At 39.2% G+C, this 24,747-nt stretch overlaps 1 protein-coding gene across 12 annotated transcripts in view; it reads right to left on the bottom strand.

The window, feature by feature from the left end:
* LOC129184924 (focal adhesion kinase 1-like) overlaps positions 1–24,747 on the bottom strand; it is a 74,330-nt gene that overhangs the window by 30,961 nt on the left and 18,622 nt on the right. For 7 of the 12 annotated variants that reach the window (XR_008572006.1, XM_054781446.1, XM_054781442.1 and 4 more), the window contains 19 exons: positions 20,179–20,465; positions 19,927–20,093; positions 15,210–15,297; positions 11,811–11,890; positions 11,667–11,729; positions 11,527–11,581; positions 11,118–11,258; positions 9,939–10,016; positions 9,563–9,670; positions 9,008–9,125; positions 8,703–8,733; positions 6,457–6,527; positions 6,101–6,118; positions 5,631–5,687; positions 4,620–4,640; positions 3,820–3,917; positions 1,207–1,291; positions 1,013–1,113; positions 814–929 (listed from right to left, as the gene is read on the bottom strand). Coding sequence is in view for 11 of the 12 variants with exons in the window: in XM_054781442.1 (XP_054637417.1) it covers positions 814–929; positions 1,013–1,113; positions 1,207–1,291; positions 3,820–3,917; positions 4,620–4,640; positions 5,631–5,687; positions 6,101–6,118; positions 6,457–6,527; positions 8,703–8,733; positions 9,008–9,125; positions 9,563–9,670; positions 9,939–10,016; positions 11,118–11,258; positions 11,527–11,581; positions 11,667–11,729; positions 11,811–11,890; positions 15,210–15,297; positions 19,927–20,093; positions 20,179–20,465 (1,783 nt within the window). In the remaining variant the exon portion in view is untranslated. Of the gene's footprint in view, positions 1–813; positions 930–1,012; positions 1,114–1,206; positions 1,292–3,819; positions 3,918–4,619; positions 4,641–5,630; positions 5,688–5,816; positions 5,912–6,100; positions 6,119–6,456; positions 6,528–8,702; positions 8,734–9,007; positions 9,126–9,562; positions 9,671–9,938; positions 10,017–11,117; positions 11,259–11,526; positions 11,582–11,666; positions 11,730–11,810; positions 11,891–15,209; positions 15,298–19,926; positions 20,094–20,178; positions 20,466–24,747 lie in introns of those variants that run through there. The other 5 variants (XM_054781443.1, XM_054781444.1, XM_054781445.1 and 2 more) reach the window with 5 other exon arrangements.

Below are 24,747 nucleotides of genomic sequence, written 5' to 3'. Positions count from 1 at the left end.
GATCTGACACATTTGTAGGTTAAATAAAAGGCAAATAAAGTAAAGAAACAAAAAAGTGTTTTTATTTTTGAAAAGTACATATAATGCCATTTTTTTTCATATAATGCCATTGTTTTTCGTTTCTTTTTCAGTTGCTGCCATGAATTGGACTGGTGAGCATTGCGCTTTCATTGTGGAAACGTTTATCAAAACAAACAAATCTGTAAATGCAACACAACGAGCGTTCCCTTTGCACTTCAATCTTGGTAGACATGATCCCATACCAGCTCGAAACTCCATCTTGTTATGGGTTACCAACTTCAGAGCTACTGGATCTGCATTGAGTGTGTGGACAATAATGGATCCCATTTGACTGATTTAAATTTTAAAACATAATGAAACTTTTCAAAAATAAAAACACTTTCTTGTTTCTTTACTTTATTTGCCTTTTATTTAACCTACAAATGTGTCAGATCATTTTGCCTGACCCTGTACAATCCTATGTTGCAAGAAAAGGGGGATTAGGATGTTTTGTACCTCAAACTAGAAAAAGATGCCACTCATTCTACCACCAGCAACTCACAACAACTTTTGAAGTTATTTAGTAAAATGTAAAAACATCAAAGAAGGCTGCGTACTCCACATAGTTTTCATCATATCAACTTTAAAGCACCTTGGAAGCTAGACAACACGCTTATTGAGGCCTTCAGTCATATTTTCGTTTTACTTTCAATTGGAACGCTTTGAGATCACACACAGGAAGTGTAAAGTTAGATATTTTCACACTCCCCAGCTGTCATGCATGTTAAAATCACTACAGGCAATGCAACATACCTGTGTACAAAGCGTTTGCTCTCCAGGTAGGCCAATGCTGTGCTGAGCTGGTGGGAGTACAAGATGAGAGTGGCCAGGTCTAAACTGTATTTTCTCACTTGCAAGAAGGAGCGTAACTATGGAAGGCACATGGCAGAGTGAGAGGGATGTTACAGTCATCAAGGTAGAGGAGTCACATACATAGCAATGGTTATCTTACCTCTCCCAATGTACAAAGCTCCATGATGATCCAGACTGGATTCTCTGTAATGACTCCCATCAGCTTCACAATGTGAGGATGGTCAAACTGCCGCATGGTTACTTGGGGGGGTGAAGGAATGGGTTCTCATTAATACTCACCTCTCAAGCTTCTGAATGTGATCTTTTGAGCACAAACACACGTGAAGAGCTTACGTGCTTCTTGGAGAAATTTCTCCCTGACACTGTCCGACGTTGAATTCTTACACGTCTTCACAGCCACTGACAGTGCCGGGTTCTCCTGCAGGATACAGACACACCAAAACATTTTCACACTTACTACTCATCGAGTGTTATCCTGAATGCACGTTTGAGGTCAATTCTTTTATTTTAAAAAAGTGTGTGAAAAGAGACTGGAATAATTAAAAATTAAAATATTGTGTATTTCATGTTTAAGTATTTTAGCAACTATGTGAAAGCGGATTGGGGCCGGATGGTGGCCTAGTGGTTAGCATGTTGGCCACACAGTCAGGGAATCTGGAAGATCTGGGCTTGAATCTCCATTGGGCATCTCTGTGTGGAGTTTGCATGTTCTCCCCCGTGCGTGTGTTTGTTTTTTCCGGGTACTCCGGTTTCCTCCCACATTCCAAAAACATGCATGTTAGGTTAATTGGCGACTCTAAATTGTCCATAGATGTGAATGTGAGTGTGAATGGTTGTTTGTCTATATGTGCCATGGTGTGTCCAGGGTGTACCCCGCCTCTCGCCTGAAGTCAGTTGGGATAGGCTCTAGCATATCCGCGACCCTAGTGAGGATAAGCGGCATAGAAGATGGATGGATGAAAGTGGATCCAGAACTAATGTGAATGAATGTTAGGGATTTGGATTTTATTCTTATATTAAACCAACTGTAGCCAGGGGACCATTTATAGGGGACTTTATTTCAATAAGATTTAGATTTAAGCCCCTTAAAGTCACCATGTGTTGAAAGCTGTTGCACATTATGTCACACAAAGAATTAATGTCCCTTTGTTCTCTCCTGAATGTACTGTATGTAAGTGTGATGAGTGCAGTGGTGTTCTATTGTAAACTGACTATTTTATACCACACAGACAATAAATAGTATGCAACAGGTTTTTCATAGGTGGACCACCAGTCACTGATTCTCCATAAAATGTCAATTGTTCACACAATGCTCGCCCCACACTCCAAACTGTCCTGCTAGCTTGTCGTTGCCATTCCCTTCCGATTTTGGATCAACATTTGCAATGAAAGTGACCGTTATTAGATTAGATTCAGCCCCAGAGCTCTCCCCTTCTTTCTTCATTAACATTGTTCTCATGTGACACAATCCAGGTTTAAGCCTTAAATTGCCTCACACACACACTTATTAATGTATTAGATAAGAAATGCATATTAAAGAATAACAAATGACAATGTAAGATGATTGATAAACAGATGGAATCGGAGTCAAAGTATAGACTTTAGCCGGGTCGTCAGGACAGCGCTAGAGGCTAGTAGATTAGAGAAGGCGTTTCTTCAAGCCGCGTCTACATAATCCACACTCCTTAGCTGTAGTAATCCTAATAATTACTTTAATAACGATGATAATACAGTATATTTCAGTTGTCCCTTGCTCAATCGTGGTTCGAACATCGCTCCTTCACGGTTTTTAAAAAATTAATTAATGATCGATTTTTGTGGTTGACTATAGCCTATTATTAGTCCAGTATTCTTGGAATAAATTAAGCATTTTCAAGAATAAAAAGGTTCTAAATGAACTCAAATACAAACACTTTAAGGCAAGACAAGACGCTGATGAACTGTCTACACTGGCCACTAGGTGTCACTAGTAACACGCACCAGACTTGATTGCCAATAACAAACTTTTATTATTAAATAATTACTTTTTTAAATAATTATTTTTCTAATTACTCAGAACAGGCACAATAATAACAAAATAATAATGATAATAATAGTCATCATCATCATAATAACATGGGCTACTGTTGTGGCCGTACTGCAGCTAAAGCTGAACTCTGAATCCACGATGGCAATTCCTGTCCACATGTCCTGGAAGACATTTATTGAAATACACACAAGCCTTATTTATGTCTTAAATGTCTTATTTTCTCTGATTATATCTACTATATTGGGTAATATGAGTGTAAATGTGACTATAGGGATGTTATTTCTTGTCCAGAGGGCTCTAATAATGGTAAAAATCGTGTTTACAAAGTCATTGACAGTTTTTCTATGCTCTAATTACAAAAATATTCAGTTTATTAATATTGAATCCTATCCTACTTTGGAGAAATTCACTTATCGCGGAACCAATTGACCACGATAAACGAGGGATTACTGTAATGTGTGTTCACATTGCTGCATGTTTTGTGGCCGGTTTGACTGTCGAAGCTAGTCCTTCCCGAGCCAAACAAACTTTTACGGCACACAACTACGGTGTGTTCAAGGACCTCCGAACAAAGTGATAAATGTCAATGCTTAACGAATAAATATTATCAGTGAAGCATAAAGACATAAGCATGTAAAAACTTTCTAACAGTGGTACATACGTATATGCTGTATAATTCCTAAATTATTACCGACTCACGGTGAATGAGTTGTGTTTTCTGCGGAAAATAATGGCCTATTTAGAGGAATTCACAAATTTGCAGGGTCATGAATGCAGCGTTGCAAGTATGCGTGTGTGATCCACTGTACGTGATTCATAATAACACTTCCCAACTGAAATCCAATCTTAGCAAATGTAGCAGTAGAGCAATAGAAACTTACAATTTATGGCACAGTGTTGTATGTGTGTGTGTTTACCGGGCTGATGTAGACTCCTTGGTGGACGTCCCCAAACTGACCCTCACCTATGCAGCGGCCCAGTTCAATGCGATCCCTCTGAATCTCATAGTCCTGTGCTGGATACACAATATACGTGGATATGAACACAAGCAGACAGAAAGACATGCAGTTGAGGACAAAAAGGACAAAACATACACACCAATATACACATCCTTAATGTATAAATTTGCATTTACCAAGCTTGTCAGAGCAGTGTGTGCAGGATTTGAGGGACATTCACGCAAACTATTACATTATGAGAGCGGAAAAAGTTGTTCACGCAAGTGATGTGCGTAATAATAAGTATATAATTATTCATTTATCCTCATACTCTGGCAAGCTTGGTAGCAGCCAGCATGCAACTGAAGCCGAGTATGCCACGTAACGAAGACAACAGCCAGTTTCAATTATTCTGTATGAGCATGGGGTGGTGCACAAATTTAAATGTAATAATAATAATGCGCTAGGAAAAAAGTTGATGGTATAAATGTGAGACATTGTCAGCAATATTTCCTTAATGCATAATGCTTTTGCAACATTTGTTTTTTTCTCTTTTGCTATATGTTTCTCACTGAAAAAGTTTATTTCACCCTCGTTCTTAAATCTTGTCCAAATAAATCAGACCAACATGGTCCAAACTGACAATACAAACACAAGGAGGGGAGGGGGGCACATTCAGGTCTTCATTTACAGTTGCAAGCAAACATAAAAAGATCACATCCACCACCAAATCAAAGTACCACCACACAACCAGACTTATGGTGTGTTCAAATTATTACCTTGATCTAGTCCATAGTACTCTGGGAAAATTGGTTATTGATAGGAGACAAAATAACTAACTGTGAGTACAGTAACAAGTTAGCAACCACATTTAGAATATTTCAGAAAGATTGATTACAGACCAAGTTGCCCCGTAACTTTTGAAGTGAGTGTTTTGTGCAGAAAAAGCAAGACTTTGGTAGTATAAACGATCACCTCTTTAAACAAAGTAAAAGCAAGATACACACTAATATCCTGATATTTATGTCCATCACATGTAGGTCGATTCATCTTGATCTTGTGACACCCAAACACTACAAAAATATAATACAGGCTTATAAATATAGGGACAACGTGAGATTTGAGTTTCCCCTTTTTAGTTAAGATTACTCTGTGTGACCACGGAACTTTTGTTAGTACAGTATTCAGTTAGGCATCAAAAACCCTAAAAGAGTAGTACAGTATTTCAAAATATGTTAAATACTTATTTTAATAACAATGATAATCCTATTAATACTTACTATCTGTCTGAATGTGTGACTGTTTCCATCATAAACATGTCAGGTTGTAACGTATAAAGTAAGTCTTATTTTAAAGTAAAAGTGACATTTCAATCAAAGATAAGTGTGTGTATGTGTGTGTGTGTGTGTGTGTGTGTGTTTATTTATTGACCAAATAAGGCCAGCTTATCTGAACTATTCATAAGATAAGACATGGCCAAATGTGATGGAAGCAAAATATATTTTTAAAACAAAATTTGACAGCTTTTGAAGAAGAAAAGTCATCACTCGGAGCTGAATCCCACTTCACTACAAGCATGAAGAGCGAGGGAAAGGGTAAAGACCAAATGACACACACATGCACACAAGTATGGCTCTTGTGGACTGGCCACTCTCTTAATCACACAGTGAATTAAACTAACCCTGGCATGCAATCCACAAAGAGTGACAAGTCTGACCATAAGCACTAAAGTGACTCTATACATAAACCAGTTGCAATGTGTATCAGCAAGTGGATGCCCGTCTACTTACTTGAGGGCATTGTATAGGTGTCCTCCTCATCTATGATCTCAGCATAATCATCCGTTTCTATAGGAGACAGAATGACAGGATATTAAAACTCATTTGGTGATTCAGAATTTTTTTAAGAAAACAACACTCAAAAACAGGCACATATCCAGAAAAATGTAGCAGAAAAACATTATTGGACCAAATTACCCTTCCAAAAGAATGCCACCATATCCAATGCGGAATACATGCACAACAATTACAGTCAAACGCGCACACAAGTGACAAGAACAGCACAGAGTGATGTGCAATGGGGAGGCCGATACAAAGAGGAAAGGGGAGGGATGGAAACGGTTGTTCTTTCCAGAATGTGTCACAAAAAAACAGGTTGAGTCATGGAGAAAGTGTCATCAGTTACAGACACACACAGATATACTCGACTCGCATGCATTGCAGTCAAATTAAACAGGGACGTAATAGATGATATTGTTTACCATCGCCACTAGTGTGCCCTGCAGAAGCCACATGCACCATGAGATGCATACAGAGAAGGGAGGAGAGAGTTTTAAAGGTTAGTATGCAGGAAACAGTAACATTGGTTCTATTCTTGTGGTCATGTTCATGTCATCCTGCGCAACTGGGGGTTAGTCAGAGGTTAGGAGAAAGTCAACGCAGAGACTAAGTGGCAGTGACTAAAGCTCTCCATGCAAACATCTGGTCAGAGAAAGACTCTTCACTGCAAACAGAGGGGGCTTTCAGGACACAGACTTGTCTACAGTGCCTTCAGTCACTCACAACATTAAAAGCACTAGAAAGAGACAGATAATGAAGGCCACAGCCAATCTTCTACCTGACACACACACTGCTCTGGTTCGCACTCCCTCCATCCGTTTTTCCATCCGCCTCTCGTGATTTGACACTCTGCATCGGACAAAATAAAATGATTTGGGGTTAACTTAAGGCTCCTCCCACGTCATTGTTCATCATTATGCAATATGACTTTAGGGTTTTTATATAGTCTACAGTGCTCCCTCGCGGTTCACCTTTCGTGGACTCGCTGTTTCGAAGATTTTTTTTTTGTGCAACTGTAGAGCTTTTTTTTTTTTTTTACAGCGTATGAACATTTTTACAGGCCGAGCCTGGCCCATTGTGGGAAGTTGAGTGTTGAGTTCTGCCTCAGCAGTAGGCGGCGGTGTTCTATTCTCTCTCCTCTGTCTGCAACGGCCATTGTCTTCTGCAACCTGATTGTATATAGACCAGGGGTGGGCAAACTTTTTGACTCGCGGGTCACATTGGGTTAAAAAATTTGGCGAAGGGGATTTTTACTTACGGTGCAACAAAACAAAAACTCAACACATCCATAGCAAGTTAATGCATCGCAAATTAACTACTAATGCTATGTGGGTGATAAACAACAACTAAGCGCTAAACATAACACGTAACTTAAACTGCTATTTACAAGTGCCCGCAACGCATGCTAGGTAGTCCAGTGACAACAACATGAACTATGAGCGATAAAACAATGAAGATCCAGAGTGTGTTAACTCCTTAGCATATTTTGCAATCAAGCAAAAATGTGACAAACACAGCAAAATGTTGGGAGAGAGTACCACAAGCTGCCCAGCATGTCTTGTGGCGGGAATATATGGGTGTAATCTTGGCATAGGTTTATTTGTATGCCCACATGGTGCAGTAGGTAGGTTACGTTGTGCATAACGTGTGTGTTGTTTTGTTTGGATCGCTTTTTTGTACAAGCTATAGACTGCATCTGACTATTTCCCGTGCGACTCAAGCGTGCCACAATAGCACTCCAAGTCATGTTGCCGGCTACCTATGGTTAAGGTTTTGAAAAAAAGAATTTGGAAACACCCGGTGGGCTGGATTGAGTTGCTTGGCGGGCCTGATGTGGCCCGCGGGCCGCAGTTTGCCCACCCCTGCTGTACACCATTGTGAATCAATCTCCTTCATATCTCCTGTTGTGGTCATGGATACCAAACTAGCTAGACATGTGAGCTGCTTGCTAACCGCCAATGTTTCAATGACTTTGCTGCTAAATATGGGTGTCTTTACTATCTGTATGCACTTATGAATATGCACGCACTTTAAATGTTAGTTAATGTATAGAATTGTTTTGAGATTGTTTATTTCAGAAGTTCTTATATTTTACGATTTTATCCTACACTAGCTTTTTAACGATTGTACCTTGTATTTATATGTGGTTTCTTGTATTTCACTTTATTGCATTTTTTGTACCTGGTATTTATATGTACTCTCTTGTATTTGTATTGCACTTTATTGTATTTTTGTATTGTATTTTATGATGTGAGGACTGCAGATGAAAATGAGCTCTGAGCTAAATCTGGTGCAGACATCTTTTTAATGAAATTGCACACTGTCCTTAATAAACTAAAAAAAATAAAAATAAAAAAATACTGTAAACAATAGAAGAAACAGAAGAAGCTAACCGTGTGAGGAAAATACGACAACAGGAGCAATATGTTTTAACAGGGATACAAAAATGTTACAGCGGAACAACGCCAGGACGAGGCACAGTCAGAGGAGTGAATACGCGTGAGTCACTTAATAATTGCTTGTGTCCAACCGAATAGATTGACTGAAAATTCAAACAAAATTTTAAATTTGAGAGTGTTTAAACAAGAGACAAATGTGAGAAAATGTTAATGCTTGTCTGAGAAAAGTGTATAAAGTATATGGTGAGGGGTTTTACAGCCTTAAAACATGTATAGCTGTAAAAAAATATATACAGTTGGCTACTTAGCGGATGTCACTTATTGCGGGCTATCATGAGAACCTATCCCACGCGATCAACGAGGGAACACTGTATGTATAAAGAATTGTGTTATTATAGTCACGGCCAAAACTATTGGCATGCCAAAGATGCCAACGTTTTCGGCCATGACTGTATAAATTAGGCTAATTTGTTTGTATTCCATACAGGCATGGCCAAAAACATTGGTATTTTTGGCATACCAATATTTTCGGCCATGATTATATGTTCCTTCGCATTTGCAGTTACATAACAATGTCCTTAAAACTAATGTCCACGCACATTGAGGACAAAATAGTAAGACTTACTTTGGGAGGGATGGTAGCGCTCGGTCCCCCTCTGCAAGACAAAATAAATCAGTTACAGTAGCGAGAGTCAACACATCACTCTGTTCTTTGCCATCCTGTGTTTATTTTTAGAAAAAAATAAACACAGGACGGCTACTCCAACTGACAAACAGTGACAAGCATCTCCAGTCAGAGACAGAGTTAATTGTCTGGTTGGCTGACTGTGTTTGTAGCATATTGACACCGATTCCTGAATTGTCTCCAAGATAACCACTGCACTGCAGCAAGCCTAAAGTACATACGGCAGAAGGGGTACTGTGTCCTACCTTTGTGGATTCTGACGATGAAGGAATGAGTAGCTAAGGAGAAGAGTCGGCAGTAACCGTCAATCAAGTCGGCCATGTTTTCTGCTGTAGTCAGCGACGCCGTGGTGACTGTGAGAGGCTGCACAAGCGCACAGAAACACACGGAAGGATTAGTCGGATAAAGTTGGGCTGAGTGGCGTTATATGACTTTTTAATGAGCAAATCTTACAAGTGAACACATCTCAGCATATTAAGTTGTTCACACCCGCACAGAAAAATATACTCAAGACATGATGCTGACATCTTTTTCCACTTGAACGTTCTACTGCAAACACGCCCACTCTTGACATACACATGCTGACATTGCATTCATCTTTACTGGAGGACTGTGTCACTCCAAGTCATTCTACAATGATTAATAAGCACAAGCTAGTCTGTGATAGTTACACACATTAGGATGGACTAATTGTGAATAAACTCTACATACATCAATCATTTGACTGAGCACAGCTTGTTTGGAGGAAACCAGAAAGACAACATGAGGAATGCTGTGTGTGTACTACAGTCTTTTGTTACCTCTGGAGCTCCTGCTACGTTGAGCTGCAGCATGCCTTTCCTGTCCTTTTCCTCCAAAGCGGAATACTGGATGGACTGAACCTGGTTGAAGTTAGCTAAGTGGGTAGGCTGGAAACAAGATATAAATTAAGATTACATATCATACAGCGATCAACATATTTTCTGTGACTAAACAGCTGTAATCAATTGCACAGGCAAGACAAACCAGAAGAGGGCAGTGTGGTAGATGGCTAGTAAGAGCACGAAGTGATAAACATAGCAGCTTATGCTGTCATGTAAGGCAATATACAAAAAAAAACAGACAAGCATAAAAAACAAATGGTTTCATATTGACCCAGAATTGACAAGACTTGTTAAATTTTATGATAATACTCACCGTTGAGCCCTTATCCGTGAGGTAGCTGATTCCTTCCTCTGGTCCGATTGCCAGCTCTACTGATATTACCCAACTTGACTGGAAAGACAACAGAGGAAGAAAACAGACCATTATTATTCTGTGATTTTTGTCCTATTATAATTAATAGGAATACCACTTAAATCAAATTTGATCCCTAATTTTAATGTTGGAATACTCGTTTGTCTACGGTAGGTGCATGTGCACAACTAATGAATTAAACTCGTATACGTTCTCCAAACTTGCTGACTAACAACCCGAAATGTAAGTTTAAAGTTGAAATGCACTCAAAGCTTATTTTTTGCATTGTTCAATCACAGCCAGATCATAAAAAAACGTGTAAAAAGGTAACTGTACAATGTTAAGTTCGTGAAAAATAGTGGAAAATAAAACCCAAACAAAACACACAAAACATTAATGTCAGTGATAACAGTCGTGATGACTGGACGCCACATGATATTTAGATATCAATACATAATTAACTACATACTTCCCGCGCTAATTAACAAGCATGATGGTGGCAGACATAAAAGGACACTATTCTTATTAGATTTTCAAAGTTCCTGTACTTCAGCAGAAATTGTGTGCGTATTTTGCAGCATGCAGTTACATTTAGTATCAGAGCCACTCATTAAAACCATGATATTCCTGTCAGGTGTTTGTGTTTTTTTCTTTTCTTCCAACATCCAGGATTAAATCATTAATCAAGAAAAGACCAAAAATGATCCAAGATTCATTTTATCACTTCATACCTCAATAATCTAACAATTCTAACTGTGTTTCCATTTCACCAACAACTAACAATTTAAAAATATACAGAGAATTGAAGTTGCTTTTAAAGATCTCTGCAGGTTTGGAGAATGTGTCATGTACAAAAATAATATAGCTCAAATTAAATTGCCAATAAAAAGCAAGCTGCGGGCCGCACTTCTGACACCCCTGGTCTAATGTGACAATGCGGCTAATGGACAAATGGACAACTTTCTAACCTGGCCTTGTTTAGGTCTGGTAAACCATTAACATGATGACATTCCACACAGAGTGCTAAATAAATTCCCAACTTCCACCAGAATGACATGATAAGCGTGAAAGCGTGTGAACGTCCTTCACTGTTCCTCTAAACATGAAACATTTGTCTCCATCGACTGAATACTGCCTTACCCCTAAAGCACATTTGAAGCACTCCTTGTCGAAGTGGTAGATAGGAGAGATTATCTCAAAGAATTTATGGATGCTCTGCTCATCGTTGAGGTTGGCAAACTGCTTGAAGGTCTGCTGGATCTGCTTACGAAGAGTCTTTGCCTGAGAAAGGTGGAAGAGAGACCAAAATTTGAAAAACTATTACAACGCATTGCTTTTCTTCAAGAGGCTTATGTAGCCCAGGGCCATGGAAACCATGGTGCATACTGACAACATCATGTTCAACTTGATTCTGTTTAATCAGGTACTCAAACATCCAGGTCAAATATCCCTTGTGTCAACATTCATTCCAACTAAAAGTTAATCCCACAGCCGGCTGAGAGGGCCGCACCTCACTGACCACGGACATTGCTGCCAATTTGCTGCTCACCTTTAAAGAGTCTAGAAGGCTTTTAGGGAAGAACCTTCTCAAACCAACATCTTTCCTAAAACACACAACAAAATCACAACACTTTATGCATATTCATCAGCAAAAAAAATTCTCATAATCATTGTAGCAATCAATGTTACTCTAGCAGTTCGTAGTTGGATTTCTTGTCAAGGGCATTTCCTGGCATCTCTCTGAAAAAGCGCCTGTATAACAGACAGAGGATGGTTAGAACAAACAGCAGACTTTTCAAATACTACTTATGAGTACACACTGCATCTTCTCACCTTATTTCTAAACAGCCCAATTTCAAAGCAACATCTTGATCCACCTGATCTGCGATATGTTGCATGTAGTCACTCTTTACCTGGTGAAATAAAATGGAACAGCACAGCTCCTTATATAAATGCCATAGGTAATTATAAAAGTAGATCAAGGCAGGAAAAAGTGGCATAACAGAAGCTGTTGTGGCATCATGTAATTACTAAAGTTTTTCGGGCCCGACAGATTAATCGTCCGGCCAATTTAATCAGCCAATCATGCCATTAGAGAATAATTGGTAATCGGTTAAAAGTTGGCTTATAGTCACCGATATTAACACTAAGTAGAGCTTCAAAATGCAAAAAGAAGAAATGGGAGTGAGGAAAAAAAATTGAGTAAGAAAACAAGCATTAAAGTGAAACAAGCTGTTCATCAGCTGATCAAAAGTTTAAGACCATAGCTAAAAAAAAAAACCCTGAAAGCCCCTTAAAACAGAAGCAACATTTTCTAAAACTGACTCAGTAATGAGTAGCTGCACCATTCTTGTTAACTGTTAATTGTTTTGGGCATGCCAGTGTTCCCAGGAGAATAGTGGGAATGTTGCTCCAGGTGGTAAAGATGGCTTCACAGAGGGCATCTACCATCTGGAACTGATGTCCATTTTTGTAAACTTCCCTTGCCATCATGACAAAACGTTCTCAATTGGAATTAGATCAGGGGAACACGCAGGATGATCCAAAAGAGTGATGTTATTCCTCTGGAAGAAATCCTTTGTCAGGTGGGCGTTGTGAACTGCCGCTGTTGAAAAAGCCAGTCATTACCACACAGACGAGGGCCTTCAGTCACGAGGGATGTCCCCGCAACATCTCCACATTATAAGGAGAAGGAACGTTTGTGTGGGGAAGTATTTTGAAGTATTTTCCCCTGTTGAAAAACCCAAACAAGGGCTTCAGTCATGAGGGATGCCGCCTACATCATCGCCACATAACCATCTGCCGTTTCACGTCCCTTCACAACCTGAAGTTCCATTGTTCCATTGAAGGAAAACATCAGTGTTCTTGTCATGCCAGTAACGTTGGAAGCCATCAGGACCATCAAGGTTACATTTTTTTCATCAGAGAATAACATTTTCTTCCACCTTTCAAGGTCCCATGTTTGGTGGTCTCGTGCAAATTCCAAAGGGGCGATTATGTGGCGTTGAAAGAGACGAGGCCTTTGAAGATGTTTTTTCGCGCAGATGCCGTCTTGATGGCTATTGGACTTCACTCGGCACCAGCAGCAACCTTCATTTGGGCTGAGGATCGTCCCGTGTCTTGACGGACAGTCAATCGGATCCTCCGGCTCAGGGCCGGTGAAATGTTTTGGGGTCTACCACTTGACTTTTTTGTTCCCTCAGGATGTTTTTAAAAAGTTCAAAATAACTGTCTTACTTCGTCCAACCTCAGCAGCAATGGCGTGCTGGGAGAGGCCTTCGCTTATGCAGCAAGAAAGCAACAATCTGACATTTTTTTTACTTTGCCATCAAGAAATCATGACAGTGTGAATACCTGACAGAAAATGACATTGATGGCACATTTTTGCCAAGATTTTGGCTTTTAAAGGCTGATGAACAGCCTATTTCACTTTGTAATGGTTGTTGTGCAATAAACTGCGTACTCAACATTTTTTTGTCTCACTCCCATTTCTTCTTCTGGTGGTCATAATAGATTATAATATTAGCTGGAAATATCACATTAAAAATATACAAAATACAGTGGCAAGAAATACCTCAATACCAAATAAAGCAAAATTTGTTCTGAACCAAAAATCACTCCATACTATCTCTACTGTTCTCTGGTATTACCATACCTAGCCTATTATGTGGAGATATGGGGAAATAACTACAAAAGTACACTTCACTTGCTAACACATTCCAAAAACATGCATGTTAAGTTAATTGGTGACTCTAAATTGTCCATAGTTATGAATGTGAGTGTGAATGGTTGTTTGTCTATGTGTGTCCTGCGATAGACTGGCGACCGGTCCAGGGTGTACCCCGCCTCTCGCCCATAGTCAGCTATGATAGGCTCCAGCATACCCCCGTGACCCAAGTGAGGATAACACTGATCTACAAATTTTCAAAAAATGTCTGCTTCTGAGATAAAACATTTTGGGCTGCTGAACAAGAACATGACCATTAAAAACTATTATTTGCTCGAATTTTAAAGATATGCAAGGTTCTTTATTACATATACGTATAGGGAGTAATAGACAATTTGATATGTGTGTGTGCATACAGTCACAAGATTATGGAGATTCAACTAGGCACTTCTTGTGAAGTGAATATAGGTTCTGTATTCAACATTATGTGGCCTACCTACACCCCAGGGGTGGTGTATCTTTAAAACAAGAGCTAATGAGCATTTTTAAACATCATTTTTGTGACCCAAAGTTAGCCAAGAATGACTACTTTCATTTGAGTAGCAGTTTGGGTCTAGACCAGTGTAAGCAGCATAGAAAATGGATGGATGGATGGGCACTGATGTCCATTTTTGTAAACCATCAGCATATCAGTATGTGGAATCAAACTATGTGAGTAAAGAACTCAAACAATGCTCTAAAATGAGCTATTTCAATACACAGCACAAGCAATTGATGTTTACAAAGTACAAGAAAGAATAGTCCTGAACCACTACATCATCCAACTATGTTTCTGTCAACTATTAATCCTTTCATCAGTTATTATCATATATTAATTATGACTGTTATATAGTTTATTTACAGTGATTATAAACCTTGACTCCTTTTACCACATTGTTATACTGCCTTATCATTTGCATCATTTTCCAATGTATTTACAATTGGCAAAGACTACATTTGGAATACAGTAAGTGAACAAATGTATTGTAATTATGTGAAATGGAAAGGGGGCAGGATTAAATAAGCTTTGCTTCTTCTTATTTTTTTTGGACATGCAAAACTATGAATAGTACTATGTGATGTATTCCAATGTAACTTGTATGCATGTTCAGAATAAATTCAACCATTACCATGCAATTTCAAGCTCTACTTGGAACCTCCTTAAGATCCAACAGTGCAAAATGTAATTTCTTGCAATTTTTCATCTGGGCGTAAAAGAGTGTATGCTGCTTGTTCCACACAAATTCGGATAAACAGTATTTGAAAACTGTTAAATGTTTTCCCTTCAATTTATATCGTTGTAACAGGTGTTTTGAACTATATTTAAGCCATCAATAGGAGGTATTTCATGTTTTTCTTTTAATTGAAAAATGTAAAAATGTAATTGGCCAATATATCAATTAACAGAATGTTTTATTTCCTAATAGAGGAATCGGCATTCGTCCCCCCCAAAAAATCCATATTAGTTGGGCCCCAATATTTTTCTTCATCTAGTATTTGCCTCTTCTTTGTGTGTGATGTCGTACCTGGTGATAGAGGTAGTTGAGCGAGGGTTTGTCTTCCGAGAAATGACTGAGGTAACCTTTAGGAAAGTAGCGCAGACGCAGCTCATACCTGAGAATGGCAGATATAAAGTTAATTACAGTACAAACTTTAAATATTTTCACACAGACAGAATGAATACACCTGCAGAATCCTGATTCAATACCCGTGAGACAATGGCTCATTTTTACAGTGATTACATTTCATAGCCACAGTGTGCAACCATTTTATGCTGAAATAAGTTTTAACACCACTATATACTATTTTGAATATTGCTATTATTTCTTCCTTGTTTGCTTCCTTGATTAACTAACTGTAGTTTAGGCTGTAAGACAGGCACAATAGCAATATTGAAAATAGTTAAAAAAAAAACGTTTTGAACACAAAAAACAAGATTTATTTACCACATTATCAATGGACTTTAGAGTACTGATGTTTTAATGCTGCAAATTTTATGTTATTTAAATAGCAATACAATTAATCCGTGTATGTAGCAGTCAGCCTTGTTTGCTACAAATGCAGAATTCTACTAGTTCCCTCGTACAAACTATCTCCCTCTCAAAGCAAATATTAATGTTACATACAGTTGTGAAAAATGTTAGTATGTATTGTTTGGCCAAACCAGCTCTTCTATTCCTGAACCACTGCACACAAAAAGGTGAAAGTCTGCCAAAACATGCACCAACGCCATGTTGCCTGTGCTATTATTTTTCTGACAAGTCCATAACATGGATGTAACTGTTATTAAAATCCAAACTTTGACCCCATAAGTCAGATATTTGAAATTATGAAATTTCTCCCACAGTTCATTACGCTATAAAAAACACCCAATGTACCTCTAGGATGGTTAGTTGAATCACTACAAAACCTGGTATACACCTTTATGGGACTGACAAGCACACTTCTGTAAAACTTGAGAAAAATTGGTTGAAAAACATGGCCACCATCAAGAAAAATGTAATGGACTTAGCAATTAATTTCTCAAAAGTCATTGACCATTTGTCCAATGATTATATGTATTATTATGTGTGGTACCATGTCTTCCAAAGCAGTTTGAGCAACCAATAAGGGGCACCAAAAATGTCCTCCCCATATGGTGTGTAATTTTTTTTTCACATGACTGTATTGACATTACTACATACTAATAATAAGGGCTCTATACAGTGGCAGTGAAAATTTTAATGTATGTGACATTTACAGGGAATTACCATTAACAATATGACTCATTTCAGTGTATCGAGGAAAAGGCTTCTTGAGACGTCATCTGTACTTCTGTGTAGAAGGTGTCGGACGTTTCGCTCCTCATCCGAAGAGCTTCGTCAGCAAACTAATAAGTGCTGGTAGCTTAGGCCTTAAATACAGTAAGAGTGGGCGGAATTGGTGTGCCAACACCCTCCTCCTATTGGTTCGTTACACTAAGCCTGGGCGGAGCAGTGGTATAATCCTATCCTGTTATTCACACCTACGATAAAAGGGAAGTGTCGCTCCCTGAATTGGGTATGAACGACTCTGATACTGGCTTGTTAGCATCTATTGTTCTGGCTCGGCCCTGCCTTCACCTCATTTGCAAAACTAAGAGCTGTGGGTTTTGGTCTCAGTAACCTGCTGAACACAGGGTCCAAATTAAACCTCAAACCACCATTCCGATTCAATGATGGGTTCTGTTGTTTGACAAAAATAGCTTCCTTTACTCCTCTTTCAAACCATCTGTTTTCTTTGGCCAAAATCTTTACCTCGCTGTCCTGAAAAGAGTGATTGGTAGCTTTAAGGTGTAGATGTACTGCTGATTGAGGACCACTAGCATTGTCCCTGCGATGTTGATAAAGCCTTTTTTGGAGCATTTGCTTAGTTTCCCCAATGTAGTGCTCTTTGCATTCCTCATCTTTACAGTGGATGGAATAGACCACATTGCTCTGTTTCTGGTTTGGAGCCTTGTCTTTAGGATGCACTAATTTTTGTCTCAGGGTATTTACTGGTTTGAAATAGGTAGGAATTTTGTGTTGCCATAAGATCCTCTGGAGTTTTTCGGAGACCCCCGCTACATAAGGGACTACCACTCCTCTCCTTTTTGCTTCTGTGGGCTTTTGGGTTTCTTTCCCTACTCTCTTCTTTTGACATTTGTTAAAAGCCCACCGTGGGTACCCACAGGTTGAGAGTATTTAAGGCCTAAGCTACCAGCACTTATTAGTTTGCTGACGAAGCTCTTCGAATGAGGAGCGAAACGTCCGACACCTTCTACACAGAAGTACAGATGACGTCTCAAGAAGCCTTTTCCTCGATGGACAACTCCTGTACGACTGAGAGCCTACACAGACTCATTTCAGTGTATTTTGACCATAATCTCAGTAGGAGGGAATGAGTGGAAAAAGGAGGGTGTGAGAACAATACAAAAAATGGCAGAACTCTCTCATATCAGAACAGCATTTGGTTTCATATTTTCTTGACAGTAAATGCCTCAATTTTAATCTATGGAGCATAATTTATCATTTTGTCTTATCTTATACAAAGTCAGTGACACTTTGCGGTGGCTAAATGGAAAGAACTGGGTCAGGAGAGTGGTGAGTGGGGATGCTACAAGCCCTACAAACAGATAACGGAGAAAATCAAGGCTGAGAACAAAATGAATAAAAGAACTGTGCTCAATAATGAATGACGCAAAAGGTGGAAGAGAGAAAAGGAAAAATTAGACATGTTGAAAAGCTGAGATCCAAAGAGAGAAACAAAAATGCAGGAGGGGGGAAAAAGGACGCAGAGTGAGATCAAAGTGGAAAATGCAAAGTGTGGCCACATGAGACAGACGGAGGGAAAGCAAGAAAAGGGAGATAGAGAGGAGTGTGATAGAGTCAGTCCATCCCTTGGGCTGCGGCTGCTGCTGTTCTAACAATAGCTTGGCTCTTGTGGGCTTGCAGCTTTGCCACCCTCTGAGGCACTGCTCTTCTGCTTCATGTTAACAACTTTTTCATTGTAAATTCGTTTCAACTTTACATGGATTTGAGTGCATTGCACCGTGTGCCATATTATGATGTAGTCAAATGAAGACGCCGCAGTCCAATTACAAAGTAAGTGTTGGTTGAAAATGGTCGTATGTGCTAACACGAGGCAAATAAAACCAAATAAAAAAAGTAGCAACACCTTCTGTTGCTTTCTCAAAACACTATAAGAACATCATAAAAATAATGACTTCAAGGCATCAAGGACTCAGTTCAGATAATAACCGCCAGGCAGAGTAAACACAGATGAAAGGAAAAAAATCAATATTGCAACTACCAAAAGCATGATTTATAATTGAAAACAATAAAACACTCTCAGTCAGATAATGCTGTTCTTCCCATGTGCTATTTTTTTTTCCCAATTTTGTTTTTTTTTTCAAATACGCTCCTGATCAAAATTTGAAGACCAGTTGAAAAATTGCAAGAATTTACATTTTGCACTATTGACATTAAGGAGGTTCAAAGCAAAAAAATCTTGGCAAAAATGTGGATTCAGTGTTATTTTCTGTCAGGTATTCAAGCTTTCATGATCTCTTGATGGCAAAGGGGGAAAAAAAGCCTTCTCTCTTTGAACACGGTCTAACTGTTGAGTTGCATAAGAAAGGCGTCTCGCAGCGCACCATTGCGGCTGAGGTTGGGCGCAGTAAGACAGTCATTTTAAACTTTGTAAAAGATCCTTAGGATTAATCAATGAAAAAGTAAAGTAGTAGTCCCAAAAATATTTTACCGGCCATGATCCGGAGGATCCAATTGGTTGTCCATCAAGACACGGGATGATCCTTGGCCCATATGAAGAGTGTTACTGATGCCGAGTGCAGTCCAATAACCATCAGACGGCATCTGCGAGGGAAGGGTTTTAAGAACAAAAAACGTCTTCAAAGGCCTTGTCTCCTTCAACGTCACAAAAATGCCCATTTGGAATTTGCACGAGTGTGCCAAACATGGGACATTGAAAGATGGAAGAAAGTTTTATTCTCTGATGAGAAAAAATGCAACCTGGATGGTCCTGATGTCTTCCAATGTTACTGGCATGGCAAGGAGATCCCACCTGAGACGTTTTCCACATGGCACAATGGGGTGCCATCCATGGAACAATAGAGCTTCAGTTTGTGCAGGGGCGTCAAATTGCAGCTGGCTATGTGGAGATGTTGTAGGGGGCATCCCTCATGACTGAAGGCCCTCATCTTTGTGGTAATGACTGACACAACAGGACAACTTTGCAGTTCACAATACTCGCCTGACAAAGGACATCTATCAGAGGAATAAAGTCACTCTTTGGGCCATCGTACATGTTCCCCTAATCTAAATCCAAATGAGAACATTTGGAGATGGATGACAAGGGAAGTTTACAAAACCCTAATACTGGCATCAAGCATGGCCAAACCAATTTTTGAGGTGATTAAAGAGACGCTATTGAGCTATGGTCTTAAACTTTCGATCAGCCATTGAACTGTCTATTTCAGTTTAATGGTTGTTTACAATAAATTGCTTACTCTTACTTCTTTTTGCATTAAGCTCTACTTAGAACCTCCTCAAGATCCAACGATGCAAAATGTAAATTCTTGTAATTTTTCAACTGGTCTTAAAATTTTGATCAGGAGTGTAATTATAAAACAGCTAACTACCCTGATTCTATACATCAGAACTCTCTATTTGTACAAGCATGAGTAGGATTGAAGCAACAAGGGGCAAAATTGTGCTGCAGTATTACCTCCACTCCTCCTGTGGGTGCTGTTTCTCATATTTCTCCCTGACATGAGAGACCCCCAAGTCAGGATGTAACCAATGACGTGCGTCCGTGTGCAAATGAGTTAAACGGAGGCCAAGCGAAGTGACACAACGCAATTTGTGGATTTCCGCTATTTTCTGGATGACTCCCTGTAGCAACAAAGGGGGTGAATAAAGAACAATATGAAGGGCAGAAGGGTATTATGTACTGTATATGCAAAAAGTTCTAACATACCCTGACATCAGTAGCATCTCCATGTCTTATATTACTTGCCCAGGTGCTTGGTTCACTATTTGTCTCGAAGTAGTGGAAGATCTTCAGAACCCGATCCATAGAACCCGGCGCCCTCTCAAGACCACCAGCAGAGCCGCTGCTACCAACACCAGTACCACCGGCCACCCCGGACCGGGATTTAACGCCGCACCCACCTGCTCCAGAGTGATTGAGGTTGGGCTCCAAGTAGGAAGACGTTGCCATGCCTGACTCAGATGTTCTTAGCGGGGCTAACTGGCCGTCATATTCTGTAGAGAAACAGAGAAGACACAGGTTAAAATGAGACATTGTGATTCAATTGCGCTCTGAAGGAAACCTTTTTTGTTCTTGACAGACAATTCCTTCATCAAGTCAGACCGGCCGAGGCAAACGTCCACCTCACACTGACTCTAAGTTATATTTGAGATTTCTTCGTTAGAGGAAGTCTTTCCTTGCCTCAGTCACCAAAGTGCATGCTATTATAATGGATTATATGTATATTATCATGGATGGTAAAAACTGTGTACAGTACAGGATCTGACGGACACAAGTTGTGATTTAAACCTGAAATAATAAAAAATGTAGGTGACAAATCTTTAAGCCTTGGTGCAGGTCAAGTACATTTTTTATATTTTTTCATTTATTTCCATAGTGTCCATTCACAACTAGACACATGCTCCTCATACATTAAAGATCCCAAATGTGATAGGGTTTTTTTTTTGACAAAATGTTTATTGTGTGAACTCTTACTAAGATTTAATGAGAACAACACCGATCTATCATCCAAAAAAATAAAAATAAATCCAAGAAAATATATCAAAAACTTGTAATCACGACGCTGCATGTAAAAAAACAAATTGACAGCCTCACACTCAAAAACAAAGCATCCTTGGCGGAGATCTTCAAGAATTTAAATATTGTTATCATTACTTCCCCACTTTCCCCACTGGTGCATTTAGTGTTCACTTGACATTTTGCAAACACCAATCACAACAAATTGTATCCCATCCTAATTTAAAAACATTGCTCATGGACTCATTTCATCCAAGAGCGTAGAGGTATTGTGAAAACAGCATTTTACACCACTTGACTAAGTTTTCAGCAGTGACAAGCAACAACATAGATCAATATTACTTGTCCATTACTCAACATTAACCTTGAAAACAGTAGCTTTTGCTATGTTTTACATGCTGTTACTGTTTAGCAGAGATGTTGGTGACACTGGCTTGTGTGTACTAATTGGAGGAAGAATGGGTGTTCTGTCAATACTAAAACCAAGTAAATCTAGTCTACTGTATTGTACAGATAATAAGCATATATGGTCTCTCTAATGTTGAAGGCTGAGTCATGGAAATTACACAAAACAGATTAGACGGTCAATCAATGAAGCATCATAAAACACAGAACAAATCCAAGTGGCAAGCAGATAATAAATGTGTGACAGAGATGCATCGCAGAGAGTAGTGACGAGGTCCCTGTATCGATGACTCAAATCAAGAGCAGAGAAGACCCCTGAGTCCAATCATTGCTTTCACTTGCTGCGCTATTGTGCAAAAAGCAAAGCAGGGTAATGCCACTGCTGACTAGGGGTGGGACAGAATGTCAATAATTCGATATATCATGGTATATTGCTGATGTGGTGGAATTTTTATTCCAATGCGATCTCAGTATCCTCCTCCACGTTATGTCAACACTGCCTAATTAGATCAATGAAAGCATGTTTTATTATATAATAGGTTATGTTTTGATCATTTTGTTCCTTCTCCCAAAATCATCAAGAATGGAGCAGACTGTTGCTACTTTGCTTTAAAGTGCAGGCAAACTTTGATAATAAACATAGGGGCTACACAGTGGCCAAGTGGTTAGCATGTTGGCCACACAGTCAGGACATCTGGAAGATCTGGGTTCATGTCTCTGTTTACATGTTCTCCCCGTGCATGCGTGGGTTTTCTCCGGGTCTCCTGCTTCCAAAAATATGCACATTAGGTTAATTGGAGACTCTAAATTGTTCATAGGTGTGAATGTGAGTGTAAAAGTTAGTTTGTTTAAGGTATGTACCCTATGATTGGTTGGCGACCAGTCCAGAGTGTAAAAAATATTTAATAAATATAGAAAATACAGTATATATAACTATATATAAAGATATAAAAGCAATCCTTTTACAAAAAAAGAGCCTTTTCTAAGTTTTTGTTATTAATCATAGCAGAACATTAAACACAAACATACAAGACAGAGTGAAGACTGTGAAAGTATTGCAAAAAATCTCAACACAAACAACCTAAGAGCTTTTTCCTTGCTCCAAAAACAACTTTCATTGGACTGTTATTATGTTTTAAGTAGGGCTGTCAAAAATAGCGCATTAATAGCAGTAACTAATTTATTTCATTAATTACGTAAATGATTAATCAGGATTAATTCATTTGAAAACTGCGATTAATCTGCTTAAAATTTTGAATCATTTGACAGCTCTAGTTATGAGACATTGTTTATGTTATAAGACATTAAGTGTGGTGTGTTGTCTGGATTGTGACTGGCTAGCGGAGGTCCTATAATCAAAGTCAATGGGCTTGAAGTGCTGACAGTTTGCCAAATGTCAATATCCTTATTCATTACAGGCATAGTACTGGAAGTTGGGAAATGTGTTTTTGCATATGCACTCAAACACACTGAACACACACTGCATGGACTCTGTGTCTGTGTGTGTGTGTGTTTCAGCTGGCTGGTCAGCAAATGACTCAATGTCAGTCCGGAAAAAACACTGACACAAGGTCCTTTTAGAAGGACCTAATAGACCCACAGTTCGACATAAATCAGGTGATTTTAAATAAATGAATTCTCAAGCAGTAGGAAACTCTGCGGTCCAAGTCAGACAGAGCGTATGTGTGACTGAAGGCTGCACTATGTTTTTCCTCGCCTCTCACCGATAGGACCGTTAGGTGGCACTTTCAATCTGGCTCCGACAGCCTGAAGTGGGCTTGGAGGGCATTATAAAATTGTTGGGCACACTCTGTTGTTCACTGACCTTTCTAAGCCTCTTTCACTGTCACTGAAGCAGAAAAAAGTAGTGTGGTGTTTAACAAAAGCTTTGTAATTTTCTGGAAGTAAGAACATTCACACACCATCGACTTCCACAGATTTGCTGTGATAGGCTTTTTTTTTTTTTAAATCATCCTACATAAATTACATTTCATGGGTACTCCCTCCCACATCCCAAAAAGATGCACTCCCTATTTGCACTCCCTTATTGTGTGTTTCCTGGATATCCCAGCAGACCTCAGTCAGTCATCAGTGTTGCTGTATTGCAATAAGATGACCATCCTGAGGGAACATAAGATATATAAGATAACATATGGCTTATCTTGTTAACTGTAAATATAATCGATCAAATTACATTTTCACAGCATCTGCTTGAAAATGATCTGCATTATGACCTGTTAGTTTACTTTGAGACCAACAATCAAATCATTTTCACAGGAGAGTTCGAGATACTTGAGTATAGAGGCAATAACTCTAAAGAACATACTTGTGTGTCTAACTGACTGTTTTCTGTTGGTCTGGCCTCTAAACCTCTATGTAGATGAAGCACCCAAAGCCCATTTTTTATTGCCACTTTATTACACAAGGAACAGTATTGTACTTAATACTTTACAAAAAGCAGCAAAAACACAGTCATGTACTTACAGTGGTTCATATCCAACTATTCATATCATTGAAACACGCTTCCGGACATTTTTTCTGCAATGCCAGTGCATTATAAACGGTTACACGACAAGCCCTCATATGCTAAAACAGCCAGTCTAGCATCCGTTTTTGATGACAGGTCTCAGACGGTCACTTTAAACATGCATAGGAGACATTACAGTGGAATCTCTGAGGCCAGACAATTTTTCTCAGATGCTGGTCGACCTTTGGATTTGGATTTCATAAATTTTTTCCCCTGCAATGTCAGCATCATAACACTTTAATATACAGTGTTCCCTGGCTACATCGCCCTTTGCAGATTTGCTGTTCTGCTGATTTTTTAAGTGCAATTTTTTTTAAACAGCGTATGAACGCAGATTGTGTTGTATTAGAGTGCTCTATCTGTGCTCTGTTGCATGTGTCTGTTATTGTATTTACAACTGCTACCAGCAGAGGTGTTGAATACTCATGTTGAAGACGTGTGCAGCTCTACCTGTGTCAATGTGTTTCGTGCCTGTACAAGCATATTAGGAACCCACAGTAGACAATAGCCGACTAAATACAGAGCTAAAACAGTCCTTATTGGCTAAGGGAGAACCTGCCCATTGTGTTCTGCGTCCTGATTGGCTGTAGATCATTGTCAATAAATTTCCCTTGTGCCGTCGCTCGCAAAGCAGCTAACAGTGTGAGCTGCTTTGCGAGCGACAATAAACAATAGAAGAAGCAGCAGCAGCAGCTAACCGGCTAAATCAATCTTCGGTTCAAGCTGTAGGACGAGGAGGAGGACAACGGCAGCGGCAATATAGAACTATTAACAGAATTAACAAGGATACAAAAACGCTACAGCCGAACGCGTGAGTCACTTCATAA

The sequence above is a fragment of the Dunckerocampus dactyliophorus genome, chromosome 7 (genome assembly GCF_027744805.1).
Source record: "Dunckerocampus dactyliophorus isolate RoL2022-P2 chromosome 7, RoL_Ddac_1.1, whole genome shotgun sequence".
NCBI lineage: Eukaryota > Metazoa > Chordata > Actinopteri > Syngnathiformes > Syngnathidae > Dunckerocampus > Dunckerocampus dactyliophorus.
Note: the sequence above shows the minus strand (reverse complement) of the source record. Positions and strands in the feature narration are given on the sequence as shown.